General features: G+C 37.0%; 1 protein-coding gene across 1 annotated transcript; it reads right to left on the bottom strand.

The window, feature by feature from the left end:
* Nucleotides 1-7,322: 7,322 nt before the first annotated feature.
* Nucleotides 7,323-25,631, bottom strand: lurap1 (leucine rich adaptor protein 1). The gene is made up of 2 exons (XM_020933365.2): nt 25,403-25,631; nt 7,323-8,087 (listed from the first exon to the last, which is right to left on the bottom strand). The coding sequence occupies exons 1-2, from the start codon at nt 25,619-25,621 to the stop codon at nt 7,323-7,325; spliced, it is 984 nt and encodes a 327-aa protein (XP_020789024.1). The 5' UTR covers nt 25,622-25,631.
* Nucleotides 25,632-25,705: the final 74 nt, after the last annotated feature.

The following is a 25,705-nucleotide window of genomic DNA, read 5'->3' as shown; positions in this document are numbered from 1 at the left end:
ATTCCCTATTAGCGTGTTTATCCATGCACGGCCTAGCACAAGTTTAATTGTTTGGTTAATTGAAATCTTATGCAAAATGCTCATTGCAATAGAAATCAAACACTGGTCCTGGTCTTAAAACGTGAAAAACAGAACTAGTTCATTTTAAGAGGTTTACATAGGTTATTCCTAGGGCTGAGTATCATTAAGTTAAGAAGTTGCCGATTTGATGCATATCTCGATACAGTGCACTTTTCATTTGATACAATATATTTCAAAATGAATTGATATGGTTCAATTTAAAAAAAGGCTAAATCATGGCTGTGATACTGAAAGTCTTTGTTAAACCAGTTTTTATGCAAAGTGAATATGAAACACACACATTTTAATTATCAAAACAGTGAAAATGTGAAATGTGTCACATAAATGAATTTTCTTCCACTAAACAAGCAACAAAACTGTAGCTCTGTAACAAAATAATCTAGTAAAATATCCCAAAAAATACTCTTGGTGATATATCGATACTTCAGCCCATGATATCGATACTGAAAACGATACAGTATACCAATATTTCAATATTTTTGCATACCTCTAGTTAATCAGCACTTACCTTATGCATTCTGAGCATCCTAATTACTCACCTTAATGAGTTTAGAAGCACTTTTCACAACTTTCAGAGACCATTGAGTTTTGCCGTGGCTTTAAAGCTAAACACGCTTCCTGATTATTGGACAATAAAATGATTAATGATTAGAAGCAGAGAGCACACACTGGTCACATTTCTACCTTAAGAGCTGCTTATACAATATATCTGTACTGGGTTAAAACTAAAATCAACTACAGTTGCTTCAATCCATGTATTAAATAGTATTTTTGTGTGTTTGGGGTCAGATAAAATGTATCCAGAACGCTGTTGAACCTATATTTGTACTTACTTTAGTCTCCTTGACTTTAGACACTTCATGAAACTTAATGTATATGTTAGTGACTCTGGTTTGGGGAATAATATTTTCAGCATCAACTAACATGCTAACACACACTTCCTGGTAATCCGACAACAAACACTTTTTCTAATTAGATACAGACAACACATTTTGACCTGAAGACCTGCTTTTAGAGTGTATCAACTACAGCCACTTTAATACATGCATTATATATTATTTTTGTGTGTTTAGTGTTGTTAAAATGTACCCAAAAGGTTGTTGAACTATATTTTTACTTACTTTAGTCTCCTTGGGCAAGATAATTTATGAAACTTTATGTATATGTTAGTGACTCTGATCCAGGGAACACTATTTTCAATGTCAACTAACATGTAAACACACACTTCCTGGTTACTGGACAATAAAACACTTTCTAATTAGATGCAGACAGCAAACAGAGGACATACTGTATTTTGACCTCAATAGCTGCTTATATAATATACACTGCAGGTCAAAAGTTGTAGAACACCACTTTTTCCAGTTTTTTACTGTTTATCGTTTATTGTAGATTAAAATATATTCTAAACTTTTGATTCATCAAAGTGTCCACCTTTGGCAGATATAACAGATGAACACGCATATTCTTCAGAACATTATTCCCCAGTCTGTTGCAGAAGTTTCCATAAATGTGTGGCACTTGTAGGTTGTTTGGCTTTCACTCTTCTGTCCAGTTCATCCCAAACCAACTCGATGGGGTTTAAGTCTGGAGACTGTGCTGGACACTCCATGTTTTCAAGTTTACCATCTTTTTTCCTGAGGTAGTTTTGGCAGAGCTTGGACTTGTATTTTGTATCTTTTATCTTTTTTAACCTCTGTCTGTTCAGGTCTTACCTTTGTACTATTTCAAGCTCTTCATTGGACTTACACGACTTGAATTGCAATAAATAACTGGAAAAAATAGGGTGTTCTAAAACGTTTTACCGGTAGTGTATTTGGACTGTGGCAAGACAAATTTTGCATTTTTACATGGGAAAAAATCTGGTACTGGCCCTTTAAATTTACATTACACAAACAGATGACCAAACCAGATCATTAGCTGCTTCTTCTGCTTATGTAATCAAAGACTGGGATAAACATTGCGTATTCTTGCAGACAGTGAGACTTCCTTTGCACAGTTCAGCCATTAAAGCTTCTAAATCCACCCAGGCCCAATAAAACATGTGTCCGAGCTGGTAGTATAGCCATTTATAGGCAAAAATAAATTGGGATTATCATTACAACAGTGCAGTTCTCTGTGGGAGGGGGTACAGGCATTAAGTGTAGAGTTTACACAAAACAGACACCACATCTGCGATTTAAAAGAAGCGACGAAAGTTCAAATATTCAGCCAGTTACAACAGATACTTGGACAGTAGAGGCATGGTGGCTCAAAACGTCATACATTTTCTAAGAGAAATGATTTGATAGAAATTGAGAAGTGGTTAAAGGTGCATTGTGTAACTTTTCTGGTGTTCTTGCTTTGCCCAGAATGTCCCACTGTATGGCATTAAAGTCATCTATCTTGGACCGATTTCATTATTGCTCAGAAATACTTTGAAAAACATGCATTTGAACTTGGAGTGAGTTTGCCTCTCCACAGATCTGAACTGTAACTATGCCTGATGGTCACATGCTTGTATTTATGGAGATAGATAAGATTAATGCCATATTGTGGTAGCCTGATTCATCAGCTGGTTTCACTTTGTGGAAACTGTCTGACCTCACAGCATTCCTTCACTCGATGGTAGGCGGGTACTTTTTTTATTTAACCAATTGCTGCTATTTGGTCGTGACTTATATAATGTTTTCCTTGGAGACTTCTGTAATGCGCCAAATCCCATAGGAGGAAGGACAATAACATCTTTCCCTTTGATAAAATTCTTCATAAAATTGTTCTGGCTTTAAATCCTTGATCTCGGGAATTGTTGCCAACACAGAATGTCTGTCTTCGTCTACATCCATCTCTACAGCTTTGTTTACTGTTGTGCTGTACCACAAAAAGGAACTCAGACAGGCGCTTAAGTCTGACATCATGGCTTCACAGCTCTTCGCTGATTGGCCGGTGCGTGGTCTACAACTTCCGGGGTTCTGGTAAACCGTCTAGTGTATTCTGATTCCTGACCTAGTCACTGGAGAGAAATGAAACTGAGTGGAGATAGTGCCAGCCTGGCTAATATTGTGAAACATCTTGATGCAAACAAGCATATGGTCGACGCTCCACCAGAAAAGTTACACAGTGCACCTTTAACATGTTACAAATTTGAGGATAGGTAGCCAAAAGCAGCATCAAATAACATTCTATCGGCTTAAAAATCATGGAAAAATGAAGACAGACTGATGCCATATTAACCATTTAAAACTAAATATTATATCTCTTGCACTGTGAAAAGTCTTTCAAGATATCTCCAATGACAAAAAGCTGATTGTGGTGAACAAAATCTGAAACTGAAACAATTAATTCAAGATCCCATATTGCACAAAACTGACTCTTGGGAATTTTAGGCTGTGCTATAATGTCATTACCTCCTCAAAAACATACCAAGAGTTGTGTTTTGTTTCATTCACAAGGGTTTGAGTAATCCTTTATTATTATCCAGAGGTCAAAATGCTCTGTTCCACCTTGTGATGTCATGAAGAGGTAGTTTTCAAGATAGCGGCTGCCTTTTGTTGAGTAGAGATTGGCAATTCCAGGTCTGAAATGATCCATATAATTCTAGTGCAGGTGTATGGAAATTAAAAACACATTGCACACATTGGAGCACTTCCTGTATTACCACATGACATCACAAGGTAGAACAGAGTGTTTTTGTATGTTTTTGATGAGGAAACAACGTTAAAATATACATCCAAAAATAGTGTATTATCCGCTCTTTAAGATTGGTGAAAGTGATACAAAAAGTTGTTAAAATGATATATTTCATGGTTATACAGATGCAATTTCTTCCATAACAACTCATTTGTCTCTTTACCTCTAACTTTTATAAAAATGCTCATTGCTCAAACAAATTCAACTTAAATCCAGGCTACACAATCAAAAAGCCAAACAACCCTACTCTTATTAATTATCAAACTTGGATTATAGCTGAGCAGCCACTTGATTACTGTGCACTTTTTGTAATAACAAAAAACTTTTCCTCATCTATAACCACTAATGAACCTTGCTAATTAAATTTCTTTGCGCCACCATTCGTCTACTGTTTACAAAGTACCAAAAGCACAGAGCAGCTTTATTGCTATAGAGCCAAATACAATATTGCAGATTGGATAAACACTGAAGACACAAGGTACATCACAATTTAATGTTGGGATTTAAGATTTCATTTGCTTCTATGTGGGTTTCTACTGCAGGGCTTAAAGGTGTATTGTGTAACTTTTTGGTTGGGGGTCCATCACCTGCTTGTTTCTATAGATATGTCATTGTCTGGAATGTTCCACAGTATGACATTAAACAGCTCTACATTACATTTCTTAAATTACAGGTGGTTTTATAGCTCAGAAATCCCTAGAAAAATAGGTAATATGATTGTGAGCAGGGTTGTCTCTCCACAGATCTGACCTGTAACTTGGTTTAGATTGGTCTACATGAAGATAGAAAGGTTTAATACCATACAGTGCAACAGAGCCCGACGCAAAACAGTGCGGTGCGGGACACATTTTGAAAGCTCATTGCGGTGCTTGCGGGAGAGGGACTGCAGGAGTGGGCGGTGGGATGATAAACTCCCGTCCCACAAACTAAATATGAGTCTAAAGTAAAATATATAAATGATTAATGTATACTTATCGTGCATCATTTGTGCTGGATATTTTATTTGGCATTAATAAAAACATTTTAAGCAAACAAAATTTGCGGATGTGGTCTAATTTCGCGCACATTTTAGACAATTCCTTTCTGCTTCTCTGTGTTTGATAGTGCTTAAGAAAGGGAACATCTTCCTATTGCAGGATTTGCGGACGGGCAGGACAAAATATTGCAGATGAGGGCGGGAGCGGGAATGAAAATTACAATTCTTTGCGGGTGCAGGCAGGAGCGGGATTGAAAAATCTATCCTGCGCATACCTCTACTGTGATACATTCCAGACAAAGCAATAACATCTCGGAGAAAAGCATTTGACACACCCTCTACCAGAAAGGTTACACAATGCAACTTTAAGATCTCATTTGCTTCTAGGTGGATTTCTACTACGGGGCTTAAGAGTGCAAACAGTTACGGTAATATTTAGTCATATCATATACAAAATCATTCAGGTAGAGGTCTTGTTTGAACATTTTTTTAAAGGTACGTTGCGCAACTTTTCTGATGAAGGGTTTGCAATAACTACTTGTATCCACGGAGACGTTATTGCTTTGCCTAGAATGTTCCACGTTATGACATTAAACATATCCATCTATCATTTATTCATTACAGGTGTTTCTATTCCTCAAAAATACAATAAATCCTTATGCGAACAGAGTCGACTCTCCACAGATCTGAACTGTAATATAACGTAGCACTGTAACCTGCTTGTCTCCCTTGTGATGAAATTTAATCTATACTGTGGAAAATTCTAGACAAAGCAATAACATTTCCATGGAGACAAGCAGGTAGCGGAACCTCCACTAGAAATGTTACGCAGTGCACCTTTAAGTGTCATTTTTTGTGTAAAATGGATTTTCAAGAATACTTCTCCAGTTACAAGGAAAACAGATCAACATTTGAGAATTTACTGCATTAGATTATAAAATTGTACTTGTGAATTCTGGTATCTTTGGACTATTACAAGTATTTTTTATTTTTTATTTTTGTAAATATGTGAACAGTAGGACCTTGCATATTCCAATCATGAATGAAGGACTAACTATATGATTTTTCCATTTACTTTTACAATAGAGTATAGTCATGTAACAGATTATCACCAATTCATGCATAAGGTACATACAGTTTCAGAAATTTATGACTTCATAATATTTCACCCTTGGGCCCCTCTGCACCGTAGGGGAGTCACAAAGTAGTCGCAGAGTAACAAAGGTCAGGTTTACACTGTATTTAATTTCAAAGAAGCTATCTGGTAAAAATAAACGATCTCATGTGCTTTTCCTTATTTGGAAACAAAATTAAACCAAATAAAAATCAGGGAATGTCATACGACCCTGAGAAAACTATGACAGACTTTTAAAAGTATCTAGGTTAGGTTCATCGTGTGCATCCAGCGTAAAGGTACACTATGCGACTTTTTTGGTGAAGGGTATGCCACCTGCTTGTCTTCATGGAGATGTTTGTAGATTGCCTGAAATGTGTCACAGTATGGCATTATATTTATCTCCCTTGCTTTTTTTTAATAACTTTTATTGACAAACAAATATGCAACCAGTCAAAAGTATTAGAATACCCTAATTTTTCCAGTTATTTATTGCAATTCAAGTTGTGCAAGTCCAATGAAGAGACTGAAATTGTACAAACGTAAATAAAAGGTTAAAAAAAGATAAAAGATACAAAACACAAGTCCAAGCTCTGCCAAAAGTACCTCAGGAAAAAAGAAGATGATAAAATTGAAAATATGGAGTGTCCAGCAGTCTCCAGACTCGAGCTGGTTTGGGATGAACTGGACAGAAGAGTGAAGCAACCTACAAGTGCCACACATTTATGGGAACTTCTGCAATGGACTTGGGAAGAACTTTCTGATTTCTTTCTGATTTCTATTATAAAAAGAATGCCATGAGTGTGTTCAGCTGTTACATCTGCCAAAGGTGGACACTTTCATAAATCAAAAGTTTAGAATACGTTTGGTCAACAGTAAACAGTAAAAAACTGGAAAAAGTGTGGTGTTCTAAAACTTTTGACCAGTATTGTATGTCTGAAAAATTATCTAAAAAGATCTAAAAAGTAACTTGGCTTGGTTCAATGTCATACTCCAGAAAATTTCAGGCAACACAATACACCTCCTTAAAACCTCTTGTATATAGCTGAGATATATTTGCATTACTATACCATATACATTTATATACTTATGCCTTATTTGACACCAGTCTCTTGTTATGTTTGCTGCTTATTTTGAATTTATTATTACCATTTATATTGTTGCTCTTTGTTATTATCTCACATTGTGAAGGTACTGTGTCCAGACTATTTCCCATATGGATCGACAAAGTTCGTCTAAGTCTGTCTAAAGATCTCCATGGAGACAAGCAGGTGGCGGACCCTTCATCCAAAATGTTACGTAGTGCACTTTTAGTTCTGACATCATGTTTGACAGAGTTAGTGCAGGGACAACACAGGCAACAAAAGGCATTTCATTCTTGGTAAACCTATATAATATTTCTCTGTACATTTCTGAACAGCAGTTTTTGTTTTATTTATAGGACTGGCCTTGTCGGCTTCAGGCCTGTTTTTGTCATTTCAACTTTCACAAAAACGTCACATCTTCTTGGGATTGGACCCAGCGCCAGTGTGCGTCATACTCTAGATGTATGTTTTTTCCGTTGAGTTTGCATGAAGCGTCTGTGTCTATCTTTCCATTGGTGTATGTTTTGTGGCTAGGACTTTTGTTACTGTGCCGGGGACTTCCCATTTGTACCCCAGTCGCTCCAGTATTAGCAGTAGCGGTAGAATTCTTATCTGCTACCACGCCGTTCGGTTTGTTGAGTTGCGATTGCAGTTTTATTGGGCTATTTTTGGCTGAAGATTCTGGGGTTTTCCTCTGCCACGTTGGAGGCGAGTTCACACGCTTGGGGCTGTCCATTCTCGGTCTGATTGCTGCGGTTGGTTTTGCAGTTACACTAACACTATTCACATTTTCGTTAGCTTTCAGACCGCTTTTCGGCAATGTCCTCGCCGCCACGGTTGCCTCGGAAGCCTGCGGCGTTGAAGAGCAGATGATGGACTGATCGGAGCTAGAGGGGCAGTATTCGTCCATGTCGTCGGCGAGGGTGTCCAGGTAGCTTCCGATGGAGATGTTGTCCAGTTTGTCATTAGGGTCTTGCAGGCTGCTCCAGGACCCCCTCCAGGACGTGTCAGGCCCCTCCCCCAGGCTGTACTGGCTGCTGGTCAAGCTGCTGCAGCGGCTGGTCAAGGTGCTCCTCTCCTCCATCAGCCACTTCACTGCCTCGATGCCCTCGTGAACCGCCAATAACTGCTGCAAGATCTTCACATCCGCCGAGCGCAAATAGGCCTGAAATCAGAGAGAAGAAATTAGTAAGGTAAAAGGTAAGATTTTAGATTCTAATGATTAGGTGAGGTTAGGTTGCATTCATGCCAGTAGGTAGATTTGTTTTGCAGATTTGAGAGACAGGTCCCACATTTCACATTTCTTTCATCCACATTATGTACAATAAACAGGTATAAAAACACAAAATACACTGGGACGTCCTCTGTACGTGTCTTGAATACAGGCTGAGTCCAGGCTGTTCTGAGGATGAACAATCACCTTGATGAGTAAGATCCTTTATGACTCTATATGCTGATGATCCATGACTCTGTCTCATATAGAGTATTGCATAACCACATGGTCACTCGCTGCTGGCACAACACTCAAACCAGTCGAATCATCAATCAAAAGCCATAAAAGTACTGGACAAGAAACCATTCTCATCTCACTACTGCACTATTTTAGATAAGTACAACCTGCTTAATTTTAATAATTTTGTTGATTTTAAATATGGATGTTTACTCTATAAAGATTTGCATGGACTTGCCCCCCCTCCGTAACAGAATTTTCTTAACGTAAAGACTGTCAATGGGATGGGAACTAGGGACACAGCCTGGGGGAACTGTGAGCTCCCACACAGACGCACCACATTTGGAGAAAGTGTGTCTCACTCAGAGGCACAAAATTTTGGAACAGTCTGCCACTATCAATAAGAGAGACTCCAACACCTGCCACTTTCAAATCCCACTTGAAACAGTAGCTCAAGGAAAACCAGACTTGTGGACACTTTTAGTTTAGAACTGTCACTTGTAGTTGTTGTTGTTTTTTCTTAGTTTTTTATCTCATATTTTTGTAATTTATATGACTTTTAAGATAAATTGTACTTATAAAGTCATAGTATATTTATATATGAGGGTTTATAGAGTATATAAGAGTTGTAGAAATGCAAATATTTCCTTTTTAAATGTCTTGACAAGATCTTAGAGTGAATTATTACGGTCATAATAGAAAGAATTCAGATTTAAAAGTGCTTCGCAAGTCTTCTCAAGTCAAGTCCCAAGTCACTGACCTTCAAGTCCAAGTTCAGTCCCAAGTCTTCATCCATTTTATCAAGTCAGGTCTCAAGTGCTAAAAATAGTAACTCAAGTCTGACTCAAGTCCATGTCACGACTTGCAAATCCCCACCTTTACCACCTATAACTGTACAAATGGAGTGCAAATGTGAAAGAGGATTACTGAAATGCAGAAGAACACTGTAAATCAGGATTGTCCAAACTATACCAGACATCAGACCAACTTTTGTCGTACCTCAGGCCTCCTGCTGAATGGGCCCAAGTACTCATCATCATCGGCATCTGAAGTAATTGTAGCACTGTAATGTCAGTATCTAGTTACTGCATTGTGATACAGACCTCACATTTGTCGTTTTTGTCAAAATTATGTAAAAGGCATCCATCTGAAAGACCAGTCTGTGTTTTAATACTGTATGTGGCCACCGTTTAAAAAAGTTGGAACACCCCTGCTGAAAATTAAAACAGCAAAGGATCATGGTTTATGTTTAGTTCCCTCAGTACAACAAAACAATCATTTAAGGCAAAAAGAGCATGCATATGTTTGATCCCTATGTTAAGGTATATTTATTCTTTGCATTTGACTCATCTTAACCATAACTGTTCTACAAGTTTTTTCATATAAAGGGAGAACATACAAAAATCACACAGAAAGACCTGGCCCAGAAATTTAACCTGAAATTGCATTATAACAACCAGCCTATATATGTCAAGTTAAACTCTTAAACACACTCAAAAAAACTCTAAAAACACACTATGATGCCTACATATTGACAGCCCTTCTCCTAGTTCACAAATGATTTAATGCAATTGATAAGGAGTTACATTAGAATTGAAATTAAACAAAAAAAACAAAAACCAAAAAAGGAAAAAGTGAGAAGCAATCACAGTATCTTGACTCTGTGGGTTTACATGGCTTGCATCATTTTATCATTTCACCTTATTAGACCTATCAGTAATCTAGGTTTTGTTGTAATAAGAATGTGTTAACTCCATCTGCTGTCACTTTCAGCACAGTTATTATAGTTTCAAAGTGGCTGTGCACAGTTTGAAGTACAAAATTATTCCTTCACAAACTTCACAGTGAGCAAAGCTGGAAGTGGAAGAGCTGCCAATGCACAAAACTGGCCCAGAAATAGAACAAAACAACTGAGATTTAATAATAGTCAGTGCATACCTTATATAGTCTGTGTCCAAAAGTTACATGCAGAGACACAGTGGGGCATGGGAATGTATTAAAGCTAAATAACATGATAATAGTCCTTTAATTTAGATAAAGTACACATTAACTACTGAACAAGGAATAACTTTTCTGAACTACTTGTTTGTCTCCATGGAGATGTCATTGCTTCACCTGTAAAGTTCCATGGTATGGCATTAAAATAATCTATCTTACATTTATTCAATCACAGGTGTAGTCTGTGTCAAAAACTAATATGAAGAGACACAGCGGGTTGTGGGGATGTGATAAAGCTAAATAACATGATAATACTCCTTTAACTGATGTGTAAAATCTCTCAGGCGTCCAGGCGGAATCCATGGCAAAGGAGAAATTCAATTTGTCATCTAGACAAAAGTTTATTTTGGTCAAATATGTTTCGAAGTTCATCCAAGCTGCTTCATTAGTTCTGGTCGGAACACTAAAGAAGAAGCTTGGATGAGCTGAGAAACGTTTTCAACCAAAATAAACTTTTGTCCAGTTGAAAAATTGAATTTCTCCTTTGGCCCTTTAACTTATATCATTTATATACAAAGACTGTTGAAGTGTATTAAAGTTAAAGATGTATTATGTAACTTGTACACGTCCTGCTTGTCTCCACGGAGATGTTCTTGTTTTGCCTGGAATGTTCCAGAGCATGGCATTAACTACTGTATCTTGCATTTATTTATTTTTATTTATTTAAATTTTTTATTGACTAAAAATACCTTGAAAATATCTGTGAGCGGGGTTGCCTTTCCACAGATCTCACTTGTGACGTGGCCTAGTGGGGTCACATGCTTGCCTTTATTGAGATAGATTAGGTTAATGCCATACTTTGGAACATTCCAGGCAAAGCAATAACATCTGCATGAAGACAAAACAATGGCAAACTCTTCACCAGTTCCACATAGCATCTTTTAAAATGTATGTGTTCATTATGTTAAGTGGTGCTGTTAAATAAAGCTGTAATATATGTGAGACTGGAGGACTTAAAAACACAAAGCAGACGGTGAATCAGAGCTAACTGTCAGCTGTGGTCAGGCATATTTCTTCTCTAAATACATGAGCAGACGTCTGTGGTCTGGTTCTGCCCCCAGAGGTGAAACATGGCATCAATAATAAAATCCACTCTTCTGTAATGGAATACAGGCAATACTGAAGACATATGTTTTTATTTATGGCTAGTATTTACACCAAACTATTTAAGTCCATATAAGTCTGATAAGAAAGAGAAAGAATGAGGCTTATGTAGTCTGTTGACAGTTTGCCCGTCAGAAGGTATAAGGTTCAAACTATGCTGGTGTGTGTCACAGGGCATAGAATTGTTGCAAGAAGGTAGGGCATCTGGTATAAAAATAAAACCACAGTGCAACATGTTTACCAAATTAAAGGTCCTATATACAGAATTGATGCTTGTGTATTTTGTTTCATTCACACATGTTTGAGTAATCTTTTATTATTAGTCTCTCTACATCACCAAAGCTTTGTTCTACCTTGTGATGTCATGAAGTGGTAGTTTTAAAGTTAACAGCTACTGGTGAAAATAATATTAGTTCAAGAAAAAAAAGTAAATAAAATTTTGGTTTGAGTTTGTAGTAAATAGTAAAAGATGATGAAAGGAAATAATGATGGTGAAAATAATATTAGTTTAAGTATAGGAACAAAAAATGTTTTTTTTTTAAATGGGAGGGAAAAAAAAGGAAGAAAGAGGAAATGAATTTCATAAATTGGCCGAAATATATCAATGTAAGGGGGCCTAGCAGTGTGGTTATGTTGCACTACCACATGACTTTTGTTTTATTTAACCAAATTTTTGTTGTGTGTGTGTGGTTGGGGGGAAATGGGGAGGGGGGCTTTTTTGTTTTGTATTTGTTGTGGGTGTTATGGGTGTTGCTTTGTTTTATGTTGATTATTGTAATTTGTTAATTGTTGATTATTGTATTTTTGTCCTTATATATATATGTATATATATAACAACTCCAGGCCTGAAATAATCCAAATGATTCTAGGGAAGATGTAGGGAGGTTAAAAATACAGTGGAGGATTACTAGAACATTGACATTACTCTTACATATATATATATACTGATCTATATCTTGGACTCCATAGCTTTGTACGCTATTTTATGACACAGTTGCTCCATTAAACTACTCTATACTCTACATATTGACTGATTAAAAGAAAGCTGAATATGTGGTACAATGTTTAATACTGTATTTACATAAACATAATTTCAATATTGTTAATGGATATAACTTCTATTTTTAAAAACATATTTTCCTAAAACAACAACAAATTACACAAAAACTGCACATAAATCATTTTTAACATATAGCGACAGATACTACAGGGGTCATTAAGCTCCTGCAGCCATTGCCCTTTGACCTTTGCTCTTCGTGAATGAAAACCTGGTGACCTCTGACCTCTGGGTCATTCTGACATTTCAATAAGTGAGATGAACATTGATTGATTCAGCAAAGCTCCTTCTAAATCACAACCTATAGAGAACATAAAGCAATGGACTGTATGGGGCCATAGTCCTTTAGTCCTTTAGTTGATTAATTGGTTGATTGTGGCTTAGTTGACCATTTTTAATTAACTACTTATTTTATTAAGATTATATGGATTTATATGGACCACAGCATATGAAGAATGAATAGAGAGAGATAGATGGAGTTTTTTGGTGATCACTGGACTGTACCCAATTTTTTCCCAAAGTATGTGAGCAGAATTTGTCTTGCCCCAGTACAGATATATAGTATAAGCCATTGTTTCCCAAAGACTGGATCGCAACCCTCAGGTGGGTTGCAAGAGATTTTTTTGGGGGTCGCCTTGTCATGATCTGCATGTAGGTTGAAATGTTAAGACTTGTTTTTTGTCTTTTTGTAATTATTTGATTGACTATTTTGTTTCAGTATTAATGGTTTAACTGAATTTTGTCAAGAAAAAAGAAATGGGCTACATTTAATGTTCAAATAGCCGACTTATGGATTCTTTTATAGCTGCTTCAATTACGCAGAGAAACATGATCATTTAGTCAACAATAAAATATCTTCATGTTCAAAAATGGTCAAATCCACCTTTATTTTGTGATTTACAAATAATGTCTGTTGACTTGGGTCACAAAGATTTGTGACTTTTAAAATATGGGTCCCCAGAAAAAAAGATATGCAGCTCTTGAGGTCAAAATAAGTCTGCTGTGTACTGTCTGAATCAAATTTTAAAGCATTTTATCATTCAATCATCAGGAAGTGTGTGTTAGCATGCTAGTCTTTGGTCTCTAAAAGCTGTGAAAAGCACTTATAAACCAATCACGGTGGATAGTGAGGATGCTCAGAATGCATAAGGTAAGCGAGGAATAGCTTTGGACCACTGCAATAAATAAATAAATAAATAAATAAAGACATCGTTCTGTTTTTTCACGGTTTTAAGAGCCTTTGTGTAAGAAAATTAGGCCAAATAAAATCCACACGACAAGATCATGACTAGGTTTACCAGTGTGCTTTGATGATGGAGCAACAGCTGTAATATATTGTTGTAATACCAGGCCATGGCTTGTTCAAATCACATGTTCAAATCAGTGTTTAGTGTTTAAATGACAAAAAAGACCACAATATGCACACAACAGACCCAATGATGAGATTAAAGGGCGGTGGAGGAGGAGGAGGGGGCAGGGAGGAGGGTGGAGGGTGGATGAGGAGGAGGAGGAGGGCAGAGGTTTTGGGTTTGGCACACCGTGGGCGCTTAATGGAAGTGGCAGTAAAAGCAGAGCTGAGCTGGCACTGGATGCTGATACTAACTGCTGCGTGTTCTGTGTGCCATGTGTGTGAGGAATGTAGAGTTTATAGCAATGCATTTTAATGGTCAAATATAATAAATACTTTTATACAATTTGTTGTTATAAGGATAATGGTCTGATGTTTTCTCATTAGCTCACTTATATCCAGACTCATGTCATTATTTATCAAGATAAAATAGTAACTAAAGACATCACATAGTATATTTCCATTGCACAGTGTATCTTACACATTACACAAAGATTAAAATGCACCGTAGAGGCTCGGAGAAGTGAAATAAATGCAGACAAATGATAAACAGTAAGTAGTTTGGTGTAAACATTAGGTTTACAGCACCACAAACCAGGAATTACTAAATGTCTTTGTGAATTGCTGAGATCTGCCTCATAATTAACAGTGTAATTCAGATACAATTAAAACCATAAGTAAACTGTCTCAGTGGAAAAGAGGCTATAGTTGGTGTAGTAGTAAGTAGTAGTAAGAAGTAGTAGTAGTAAGAAGCACTAGTAGTAAGTAGTAGTAGCAATAAGAAGTAGTAGTAATAAGAAGTAGTAGTAAGTACTAGTAATAGTAAGAAGTAGTAGTACTAATAATAGTAGTAGTAGTAGTAGTAGTAGTAGTAGTAGTAACTAGGAGTAGTAGTAAGAAGTAATAGTAAGAAGCAGTAGTAGTAAGAAGTAGTAGTAATAGTAGTAATAGTTGTAGGAATAAACATTAAGTAGTAGTAGTAGTACTAGTACTAGTAGTAGTAGTAGTAGTAGTAGTAGTAGTAACTAGCAGTAGTAGTAAGAAGTAGTAGTAAGAAGCAGTAGTAGTAAGAAGTAGTAGTAAGAAGCAGTAGTAGTAAGAAGTAGTAGTAGTAAACAGTAAGTAGTAGTAGTAGTAGTAGTAGTAGTAGTAGTAGTAGTAGTAGTAGTAGTAGTAGTAGTAGTAACAAATAGTAGTGGTACAAAGTAGTAATAGTAAGAAGTAGTAGTAGTAGTGGTAACTAGTAGTAGTAGTAAGAAGTAGTAGAAGTAAGCAGTAAGTAGTAGTAGTAGTAGTAGTAGTAAGTATTAATAGTAGTAAGAAGTAATAGTAATAAGAAGTAGTAGTAAGAAGTAGTAGTAGTAAGTAGTAGGAGTAGGAGTAGTAAGTAGTAGTAGTAGTAGAAGAAGTAGTAATAGTAGTAGCAAGTAGTAAGTAGTACTTTCCTGTAAGCAGAAGTAAGATGTATAAATGTTTGACATACAAAACATAAAATATAAAAGAACATTCATTATAGCCTTCATTTGACTGACTAGCCTCTACTTAATAATATCTTTTTTTTTGAAGAAATAGTAAGTCAATTTGTATATTTTTTCAGCTCTAACTGTTTTGGCAAAAATAAACATGTCTAAACTTCTTCTACCCCAAGAAAACTGCAGAAATGTTCAAAAGTCAAACTGCGGTCAACTGTGTTTCCATGTTTGACCAGTGTCCAGTCCCAGACGAGTGAGCCATCTCTTCACAGACTCTGAACTTTCATCCATCACTTTTTATTTCAGAACGGAGAAGGATTTAATATTTGTGCTCCGGGTGAAGCCACAGGACTCTGGAAAAACCATTGGAGCAGCTTCATGCCAAATAAAACCTGACTCAATCATGTTTAAAACCACTGCAAAACAAAGCAAATGGGATTTCAATTGTTGTTATTGTCTTCTATTAAATTACAACAACTGATAAATCAAAGTGGGCTACATCCTGAGGGGGAAGGTAATGAAGTAAAAGTTTTAAAGTACATAAAACTGCGCTGTGTAACTTTTCGGTTTGGGGTCCGTCACGTTGTTGTTCTGCCTGGAATGTTCCATAGTATGACATTAAACAGTTCAACCTTACATTTATTCAATTACAGATGGTTTTAGAGCTTAAGAATACCTCGAAAAACAGGCATTCTGACTGTGAGCGGGGTCGCCTCTCCACAGATCTGACCTGTAATGTGCTCTGGTTTGGTCTCTATGAAGATAGAAAGGTTTAAAGCAATAACAGCTCCATGAAAAAAACCTTTTGATGGAGAAAAGTTACATAGTGCACCTTTAAATACATCTTACAATGGATACCTTTTAGTTTTACTACACTATTCTTGAGCGAAGATATCTGTAGTTTCCTCTTCACTACACGACTGAATAGAAAATGTTTTTTTAAATATTTCTGAGACCTGCTGAAAAGGCTGAGGATTTAAAAATAAATCCACATTTGTAGATTGAGCGAACAAAAATATACAACAGCTAGAAAAGAATCTATATCAAAATCACTACATTTGAAGTTGTATTAGTAATACTTAATACTTTAGTATTAGTAGTAATACTAGTAATACTAGTAGTAGTATTAGTAGTATTAGTAGTAATACTAGTAATTAGTAATACTTTTACTTTATTTGAGTTTTTTAATACTTTTACTTGTACTTTTACTTAAAATTGAGTACTTCTTACACCACTGGCCACATCAAATACTGTACAAAGGGTTCCCACGGTCATGTAAATCCTGGAAAAGCCATAGAATTTTGTAAATTCAATGAAAGTTTTGGAAAGGTCATGGGATTTTAGTATCTCTTTCACGCAACTACAGTGTTCTGTTAAGTTATTGTTAGACTATTATGATTATTTCTGAACGTATGCACCTTTTGTTTAAAAGAGACAACAATACATGCATTAACAGTATTTTCAATGTTAAAAATCTATAACACCAATCCATAAGGTGAGTGGAAAGTAGAGGGTGTAATGATATCCAAGTCTCACAATACGATATCATCATGGTATGATCCTCACGGTACAATATTTATTGCGATGGGAAGCTTTCATGGGAAAGCTCACGATATAGTGAGGAGGCTCACGATTAGGGATGTAACAATATCCACATCTCTCAGTACGATATTTATTGTGACATTTTGTGGAGATTTATAAACAAAACTGTTAATATGCTACTTTTTCCTCTTAAAATGCTTTGACAAGACTTAATCCAAAGAACTAAGATTTAAAAGTGCTTAGAACTGTTATTTCTTCCTGTAGTCTGCACTGAAATGGAGCAAAGAATTATGGTCTATGTAGTTCCCTCTTTCTTCTTTTTTTAGCTATTGCTGCAACACAACTATTCATTTAAGCAAAGAGACTTGTGATTCGATATATTGTGATTGTCCATGATATTATTGAGAGAACTTTGACGATACAATATCACAATTTTTCAGTTACTGTTTACATCCCTAGTGGAAAGGGTTAACATTTTATATTTAGCCCTAAAAGTCTGATCAATTCTACACATGCGGGTGCCGTAAAGTCATGGAAAATTCACTTTAGGTCAGGAAAATACATGGAAAAGTTTTGAAATCAGTGAAAAAGAGTGGGAACCCTGAGCATATACCAAATGCGGGAAAAACTGTACATTTGTAGTTGTAGTAACGACTTGGGAATTTCCTAGTGCTGTGATGTTTATAGGAATGGACACCAGACAAAAACACAGAGGTGCCAGGAGAAGTCAGTGGACCACAACGACCTTGAGATGGTAGTAAAAGTTTGGTCATGCCTGTATTGTTGGATATGATAACTGTTTTCTTTGGGCTAGAATATATGGCTTCCCAACTGAATTTATGCATTGCAATGTCCAGTAATGGTGTGTATACGTGTATTTAAAATACGTAATTAAGGGCTGGTGGTTCAGTTTCCACTTTGACTCAGTGATTTTTGCCAATGTTCCTTTGGGCAAGACACACATAAAGACGTCTGGAATCATTGCACTAGATCAGGCTGATATTTGCACTTTTTAGCGTATCGGCTATCGGCCTACTTTCTGAGTACAGGGTCTGTTACCACGGAGATGTTGTTGCTTTGTCTGGACTTTTTCACTGTATTATATTAAACTTATCTATTTCCATGGAGACAAGCACCAAGCCAATTTACAGGTTCGATATGTTGCTATTATATCTTCTCAAATACTTGAAACTTGGAGTGTGTATATTTAACTTCTTGAAGATACAGTATATGGACAAAAAACAATTCATTTTCACCTTGGGCCTATATTTGTTTTTTAATGGGCTTCGAGTACAACACCAATCAATAGTGCATTCACATTGTCAGAGCTCTGTAAAGGAGCCAAGCCAAACCCACAACCTCTAAAATGTTACACGTTTAAAGTGATAAAAACAATAAAGGAGATCACCTAATAAAAGCATTTAAGTTAATGCACCATCAACTACAAGACCTCATTGGTTACAGTTAAACATTATATAATGACAAAGGTCTAGTGATACAGTAGGTAGTGTTTGGAGAGCAGCTTCTCAGTGTCACACGGCCAAGTGAGCAGACTGCTGTATCCCTGCCAGCATAAACACACACACAAGTACAAATGCACATACACATTTGCAGGTGGTACAAGGGTCTATTTGAACAGCTCTGTTATAACCTCATCTGGTCTGATCAGCAGAAGGTCATCTGTCTCTCCTCTCCACACTGTCCATCTGTGAGTGTTCACCTCCAAGATGCTCAGTTCTCTTATTTAAGTGTTAGTTTACATATAACTAGAGACATGTCACATGGCTATAGGTTATATTTTATCAGTTATTTATGCATATGAATGATATCCGTGCTGTTTTATTGGTATATGTTAGGTGTAAACAGTGTTCTGTGTAACTTTGGTAGAAGCCAGATTGTCTCTATGGGCTGCCTGGCATTAAACTTCTCTATCTCCATAGAGAGGCAACTCTGCTCACACTAGAAATAGATACAGGTTTTTCTTTTTTTTTTTTCTTTTTTTTTTTATTTTACCAGTGAAAACACTTGTAATTGAATTAATAGAAGGTAGATACAAGATAGATTGCAAGAAAGTCACATTTAGTGCCATATTGTGGAACATTCAAGCAATAATAATCCCATTACATTAATTGTTTTTAGTTTAAGTTTCTATTTAGAAGCCAACTCAAATGGCAAACCATAACGTTACCAGAATATATTATCCTTTACGACGCACTATGGCAAATTTCAATTAATTCAGTGCAGATCTTTGCCTTGTAATAGTTCACTTTGCAGACAGTGGAAGAGGATTTATATGCTTTAGATATTCCCTCCTACAGCAGCTCTGAAGCTTTCAACACTGACCTTCTCTCCCTTGATATTCACGAGCCCTGAGGGGCACTGATGACAGAAGTACACAGGGTACATGTAATACTGGTGACACAATATGATATATCGCCCTCAGTTTGTGTAAAAGCCTCTTATAAAATGAGAGAGCTGCTTGGACGAATGCCACACTGTTTTTTTACTCTTGTTTAGAAGTGGGTCTGCATTAAAGTATAGGGCTGAAACAAGTTGAAAGATTAAAAGCAACGAATCAAATCATGAGATAATCGTCAGCTCATTTAGTAGCCCAATCAAAAAACTGTTATCTTGCATTTAAAGCGCCTATGTTACACTATTATCTGATCCAAGGGCAAAAGTTTGCATAGGAACAGTGGGGACATGTCACAACCAATATTTGGGGAAGACAAAATAGTCCCTAATATTTGCCATTTTAATAAACAAAAATATAAATTTATTCCGATATTTTTCCAAACTCAATAGTATTAATTGAACAGGTTTTAGTTCACATTTTTTAGACGTTCTGAGATGTATTCAGTGATGTGACGACAGGGTTTCCCATGCTGCTATTCCATTGGCTGCAACATGTCATTAGTGGTGTCAGGAGCCTAAACTGGGGAAGTGTCAGGACAGGGCCAGCACCTGAAGATGGCGGCTTGAGCAGGCGTGAGTGAAGATGCTGCACACCAAACTTTGAAACACAAAAGGAGCTTACTTAGCTTCATCTTCAATTAAACTTGCCTTATAATGAGTCGCCGCAGAAAAAGACTGACTATTACCACAAGTGCACTTGCCAAACAGAGCCCTACTTGTGCGCCCGACTCTATTGACAATATTCTATGGAAAAATGTCTGATCATTACCTCACAAATATCTCATCACCAACTAGCAAAGAGAAACCTGCTACAAACTTCTACATTGCTGTTATAATAAAGAATCATCTTAGAAGGGCAATGGACACAAACTGTACATTTTGCAAACTGAAAAATGAAACCACCTCTCACTTATTTTGGACCTGCCCAGAGTCTGTGTGTTTTTGGAAAGAATTTATAAAACATATGAGAGGGTGGAGTGATAATAGCTGATAATGTCCCCACCAAAGCTGAGACCAAACCTACGCCCTTGATCTGATCTTTGTTGTATAGTGATGTTTCTTCATCAAAAACATATCTGAACTTGTTTTGTTTAATTCACACATGTAAAGCCATAAACCCTGCATATTTAGGCCGAGTTCTTCTCTCATTTGGAAAACGCTGTCAATCTTTACTGAACTGAGCTTTGGAGATGTAGACAGACTAATAATAAAGGATTATTCAAACATGTGTGAATGAAACAAAACACAACTCCAGATATTTTTGATGAAGTAACAACATTACATTTAAGCAGTTTAGAGTAATACAGTCTTTAAGCAGACTCCAAAACATACCATTTGTTGAAAGAAGAGCATTTCTGTTGCTGTTTTACATTTTGCATATGATTCAACTATTTTATATACTTGACATTCTGTTTAGGTTTTTACTCCTTGAACAAATGCGTATTTTCCTTCTACTATATCACAAAAACATGAATGGAAAAATCTTGAAATGCGGCGTGGGGAAGCTGGCCGAGTGAGACTGCTCATTTGCACTTATGGTATTTAGTGGGCTGGTGTTTATCACATTGTGGAGACTAAAATACTGTATGTTTACATGATCTGTTCAGGAGATCTGCCTCTCATGGGGATGAACTCATGACGTAAATCCTTTATTATTACATCAACAACATGATTTAAATGTCAGATATGGGTTTAGATAGGTCAGGCAAGTAGGGATTATACTGTTAGGATCAGTTACAAAGAAATTCACAGACAGCCAACACGTGTGAGTGTGCAAAAGAGTTCTCCCAGCATGCACTTTGTCTGTACAGATCTTACTAAGCACATCTGTGTAGAAACTTAAGTGCAGAGTTCAGGGATACTCACAAAACTTTAAAGGTAAAACAAAAAGAAGGCACTGTCATCACTATCTGTGCCCTGAGAGGACGTCCCTGCATCAGTGGGATCATATAAGGACTAAAGAATAATTCTTTATTCATGTTAAAAGGTGCACTGTGTAACTTTTCTACACATAAATAAATTGGAAAACATGCATTCTACTGTGAGTGGGCCTCTCCAAAGAGCTGACCTGTATGTGTGTATATATATATAATATATATATATATATATATATATATATATATATATATATATATATATATATATATATATATATAGTATATATATATATATATATATAGAGTAGAGAGAGAGAGAGAGAGAGAGAGAGAGAGAGAGAGAGAGAGAGAGAGAGAGAGAACCAACTAGACATAGTGGTAGTGGATAAGCAACAGAACAAAGCCGTGGTGGTGGACATTGCAATACCAAGTGATGGTAATATCAGGAAAAGGAAGACGGAAAAACTAGAGAAATATCAGGGGCTCAAGGAGAAGCTGGAAAAGGCCTGGAAGATGAAGGCATCAGTGGTGCCCGCGGTGATCGGAGCACTCGGGGCTGTAACCCCCAAACTGGAAGAGTGGCTACAGCAGATCCCAGAAAAAACAACAGACATCTCAGTCCAGAAAAGTGCAGTACTAGGAACAGCAAAGATACTGCACAGAACTCTCAAGCTCCCAGGCCTCTGGTAGAGGACCCGAGCTGGATGAGGGTGAGAGAGACCTACCCCTGTGGAAGGTGAGGAGCACTGGTGGCATTTCAATTAGAAGAGGAGATGAAGAATATATATATTCTCCATATCTTTTTGTAGTTGAAATGCCACCAGTGCTCTACAGACACTGGTCAAGTCAGTTTGCATAATGTAAATCTGTCTGACGTCAGGTCAAATTACCATCAAAGAAAAAAACAACACTGAAAGCTAGATTAGGTACCGCTATAACTGTATTCTTATTTGTATTCTTGTTTTCACAGTTGAATTATCTGTACCTCTTGCCAACACTCCTGCGTGTAGGAGTAAATTTGACATGTATTGATTAACTGAATGGACGGACACCAGACAGAGAGCTCATTCATCAGTGGGAGACGGGGATTTGCTGTTTGCTGGCCTCATATCCTAGCAACCCTGGCGAAGCGGTTGCTATGCCGACAGCTGATGGTGAGAGCAGGAAGGAGATTGAGTTACAGACTGGTCCAGGACCCCTCTCAATGATTCAGGTTACAGATAATACAGTAGTACAGTACGACAATGCATTAACAGACAACTTTCAGACCAGTCATGCAGAGGTGGGTGGAACAGTCAGAAGCGAGTCACTGTCAAAAATAATGAAACCCTAATATTCCAATGCCAAGTCATATATAATGATCAAGATTTTAGTTTAAGGGGCCTATATTACTCTATTTTCATGTTATAATGTTGTTTCATCATCACAAACAGACCTGGAGTTGAGTTTTGTCTCATTCACACATGTTTAACTCACAAACTGTGCATTTTAACTCTGTGTTCTTCTGTCAAACTGAAAACACTCTGTTCAGCCTTGTGTCATGTGGTAATACAGGAAGTGCTCCACTGTGTTTTTAATCTCCATACACTTTCACTGGAATAATTTGGATTATTTCAGTCCTGGAATTGCCAGTCTCTACTAAAATACAGGTAAAAGGAAGCCAGGCTGGCGCCACCTAGTGCCTCCGCTCAATTTAATTTCTCTCCAACAACTAGTTCAGGAATACACTAGACGATTTGCAAGAAACCCAGAAGTTGTAGACCATTCACCGGCCAGTCAGCAAAGAGCTGTGAAGCGCCTGTCTGGGTCCCTTTAGTGGTACAGCACAATAGTAAACAAAGCGGTCGAGATGGATGTAGACGAAGCCATACATTCTGTGTGGCAACGATTCCTGAGATCAAGGATTTAAAGCCGGAACAAAAAGAATGTTTAGTGAATTTTATCAAGGGGAAAGACGTTAGTGCCCTTCGTCCTATGGGATTTGGCACATTACATACGTCATGACCAAATAGCCCTGACTGACTAAATAAAAAAACACCCGCCTACCAGAGGTATCTGTTAACTTGAAAACTACCACTACACAACATCACAAGGTGAAACTGAGCATTTTGAGGTTTGGAGATGTATGATTAATGATGGACTAATAAAAAAGGGTTACTCAGACATGACAAAACATAACTCCAGGTCAATTATAACATGACTAAAAGTTGACTAAGAGAGTCATTTTTGTGTAATATAAGACCTTTTAAACATACAAAGTAGGCCAATTCTGCCAGTACTCCTGACTAAGTAGTAAAAACAAGAACTGCTCCTGCAATTTACCCAGCTTCATAGACTTTTTCATGCCCGCTAATTACAGGAATTAAAAACATTTATTTGGGAGCCACCATAAACAATTCTCTTAACTTAACAAATAAAAGTGCCCATATACCAGGGATAAGCATTTAAAACACATGCTTTTAATGATGTTGCTGGGCTTATGGCAACACTTGTGTACCAGCTGTTTCAATGATGACTGTTATTTCCAAATGCACATGTGCAGTTAGTGGTGGGGGAGACTATACATTAACTATTTCCAAACAGGAAATAACTCCAGCAGAGTGTCTCTACGGGAGCTGGACTGGGACAAACCTCTCATCTGTGTCTGTCAGCGAATGCCCAATGATTCCATCAGGCGCCATGAACCTCCCACTGCAGTTCATACATCTATATGATTCACTGGGTTCAAATAACAGCCTGTAACGTAATGGTCCATGTATGTCCTGGCAATCACTGGACACTATAATCACAACTGTTATCTCTCAATCAGTTACATAATGCTCACAAGATCTGAGTCCTGTTTTGAAAGGTTACATAAAAAAAAAAAGAAAAAATATTGTTTAGTTATAGCTGGGAGCATCTTACGTCACTGCTTTTATTTTTACGGCTTCTATACTGTTAAAGGCTAGTGCGACTTTCAAAATAAAATGTAATTATATAGGCAGGGGGCAGTTTGAATGCAAGAAAGGCTGGATGGTGTATGTGAACTAATAAAATATTTTACAGTATATGAATTTGATCATCTATGTCCACTTAGTCAAAATTAAAAGACGAAAAATAATTTGCATATTTATATTAAGGCATTTGTTAAGTTGTAAAAATTAAGCAGACAAAACTGGACCAAACATTAGGACTAAATTAAGATGATTATGATAAAAAGTGACATTTAAAAAGCTTATTTTAAAGCTGCACTACGTAACTTTCCTGATGGAGGATCTGTCAAATGCTTTTCTCCACTGATATGTTATTGCTTTGTCTGGAATGTTTCGTACTATGGCATTAAACCTTTCTATCTTCACATTAACATCTGTGGAGAGTAGGGGTGTAACGATATCCAAGTCTCACAATACGATATCATCACGGTATGAACCTCAGGGTACGATATTTATTGTGATATCATGGGAAAGCTCACGATACGGTGGGGAGACTCACGATTAGAGATGTTACAATATCCAAATCTCTCGGTACGATATTTTCACGATATACATCTCATGGTACAATATTTATTTCAATATTTTGTGAAGGCTAACAAAGCTGTTAACGTGCTACTTTTTCCTCTTAAAATACCCTGACAAGACTTAATCCAAAGAACTAAGACTTAAAAGTGCTTAGAACTGTTATTTCTTCTTGTAGTCTACACTGAAATGGAACAAAGGATCACGGTCTATGTAGTTCCCTCTGTCTTTTCTTAGCTATTGCTGCACCATAACTCCTAATTTAAGCAATTAATTTAAAGACTTTTTTTTATTGTGAGGGTCCATATTATTGTGAGAACTTTGACAAAACGATATCACAAAATTTCAGTTATAGTTACATCCCCAGTGGACCACCTGTAATTGAATAAATGTAAAGTAGAGGCGTTTAAAATCATATTGTGGGACATTCCAGGCAGAGCAATGACATATCCATAGAAACAAGCAGGTGAAGTTACATAGTGCACCTTTAAGTCAAATCTTTTTCAAAATCAAATCTTTTTTTTTTTTCATTCATAAATTTATAAAAACAACTGTACATACAATGGGAAGCGTTGGATAACTTCTAGCAGAGTATGGCACTGACACCCATGAGTGATTCAATGCGGACCATATAAATACGCAGACAAACTAACGAGTCTTGCAGTGAAATACAAAGCAGCAGAGAGCCCATTCACACCCACAGACCACTCTCTCCACTCTCACCATCTCTATCCTGAGTTTTCGGATCTTCTCGTCCAAACTCCGCGTGCCCGTATCCTTGCTCGGGTCGTGCGCAACGGTCATCTTATTGGCGTCTCCCCGGTGAGATGTGGCCTCTTCCCGCATCCACCTGAGCAGTCCCTCGGGGGTCTTCAGTCCAATTTTCACCTCGATGTCTTTGAGATCCGGGACATTCTCAGTGACGGTGCTGTTCTCATCCATTCTTGATAAAAGTGGCGTGCGTAAAAATGCGTAAAAAACAAAACAAAACAAAAAAATGACAGAAATTACGTCCTGTACCTCTCT

This window comes from Boleophthalmus pectinirostris, unplaced genomic scaffold, assembly GCF_026225935.1.
Source record: "Boleophthalmus pectinirostris isolate CB_2022bp ecotype Guang Dong unplaced genomic scaffold, ASM2622593v1 HiC_scaffold_7, whole genome shotgun sequence".
NCBI lineage: Eukaryota > Metazoa > Chordata > Actinopteri > Gobiiformes > Gobiidae > Boleophthalmus > Boleophthalmus pectinirostris.
The sequence above is the reverse complement of the archived record's forward strand: the minus strand, read 5'-3'. Positions and strand labels throughout refer to the sequence as shown.

What these genes read in the sequence shown, in the direction of transcription:
- lurap1 (XM_020933365.2), bottom strand. Translation starts at nt 25,621, where the DNA reads ATGGATGAGAACAGCACCGTCACTGAGAATGTCCCGGATCTCAAAGAC. An exon ending in GAAAACTCAGGATAGAGATG is followed by an intron (nt 8,088 to 25,402) that starts GTGAGAGTGGAG and finishes CTCTGATTTCAG; the next exon opens with GCCTATTTGCGCTCGGCGGA.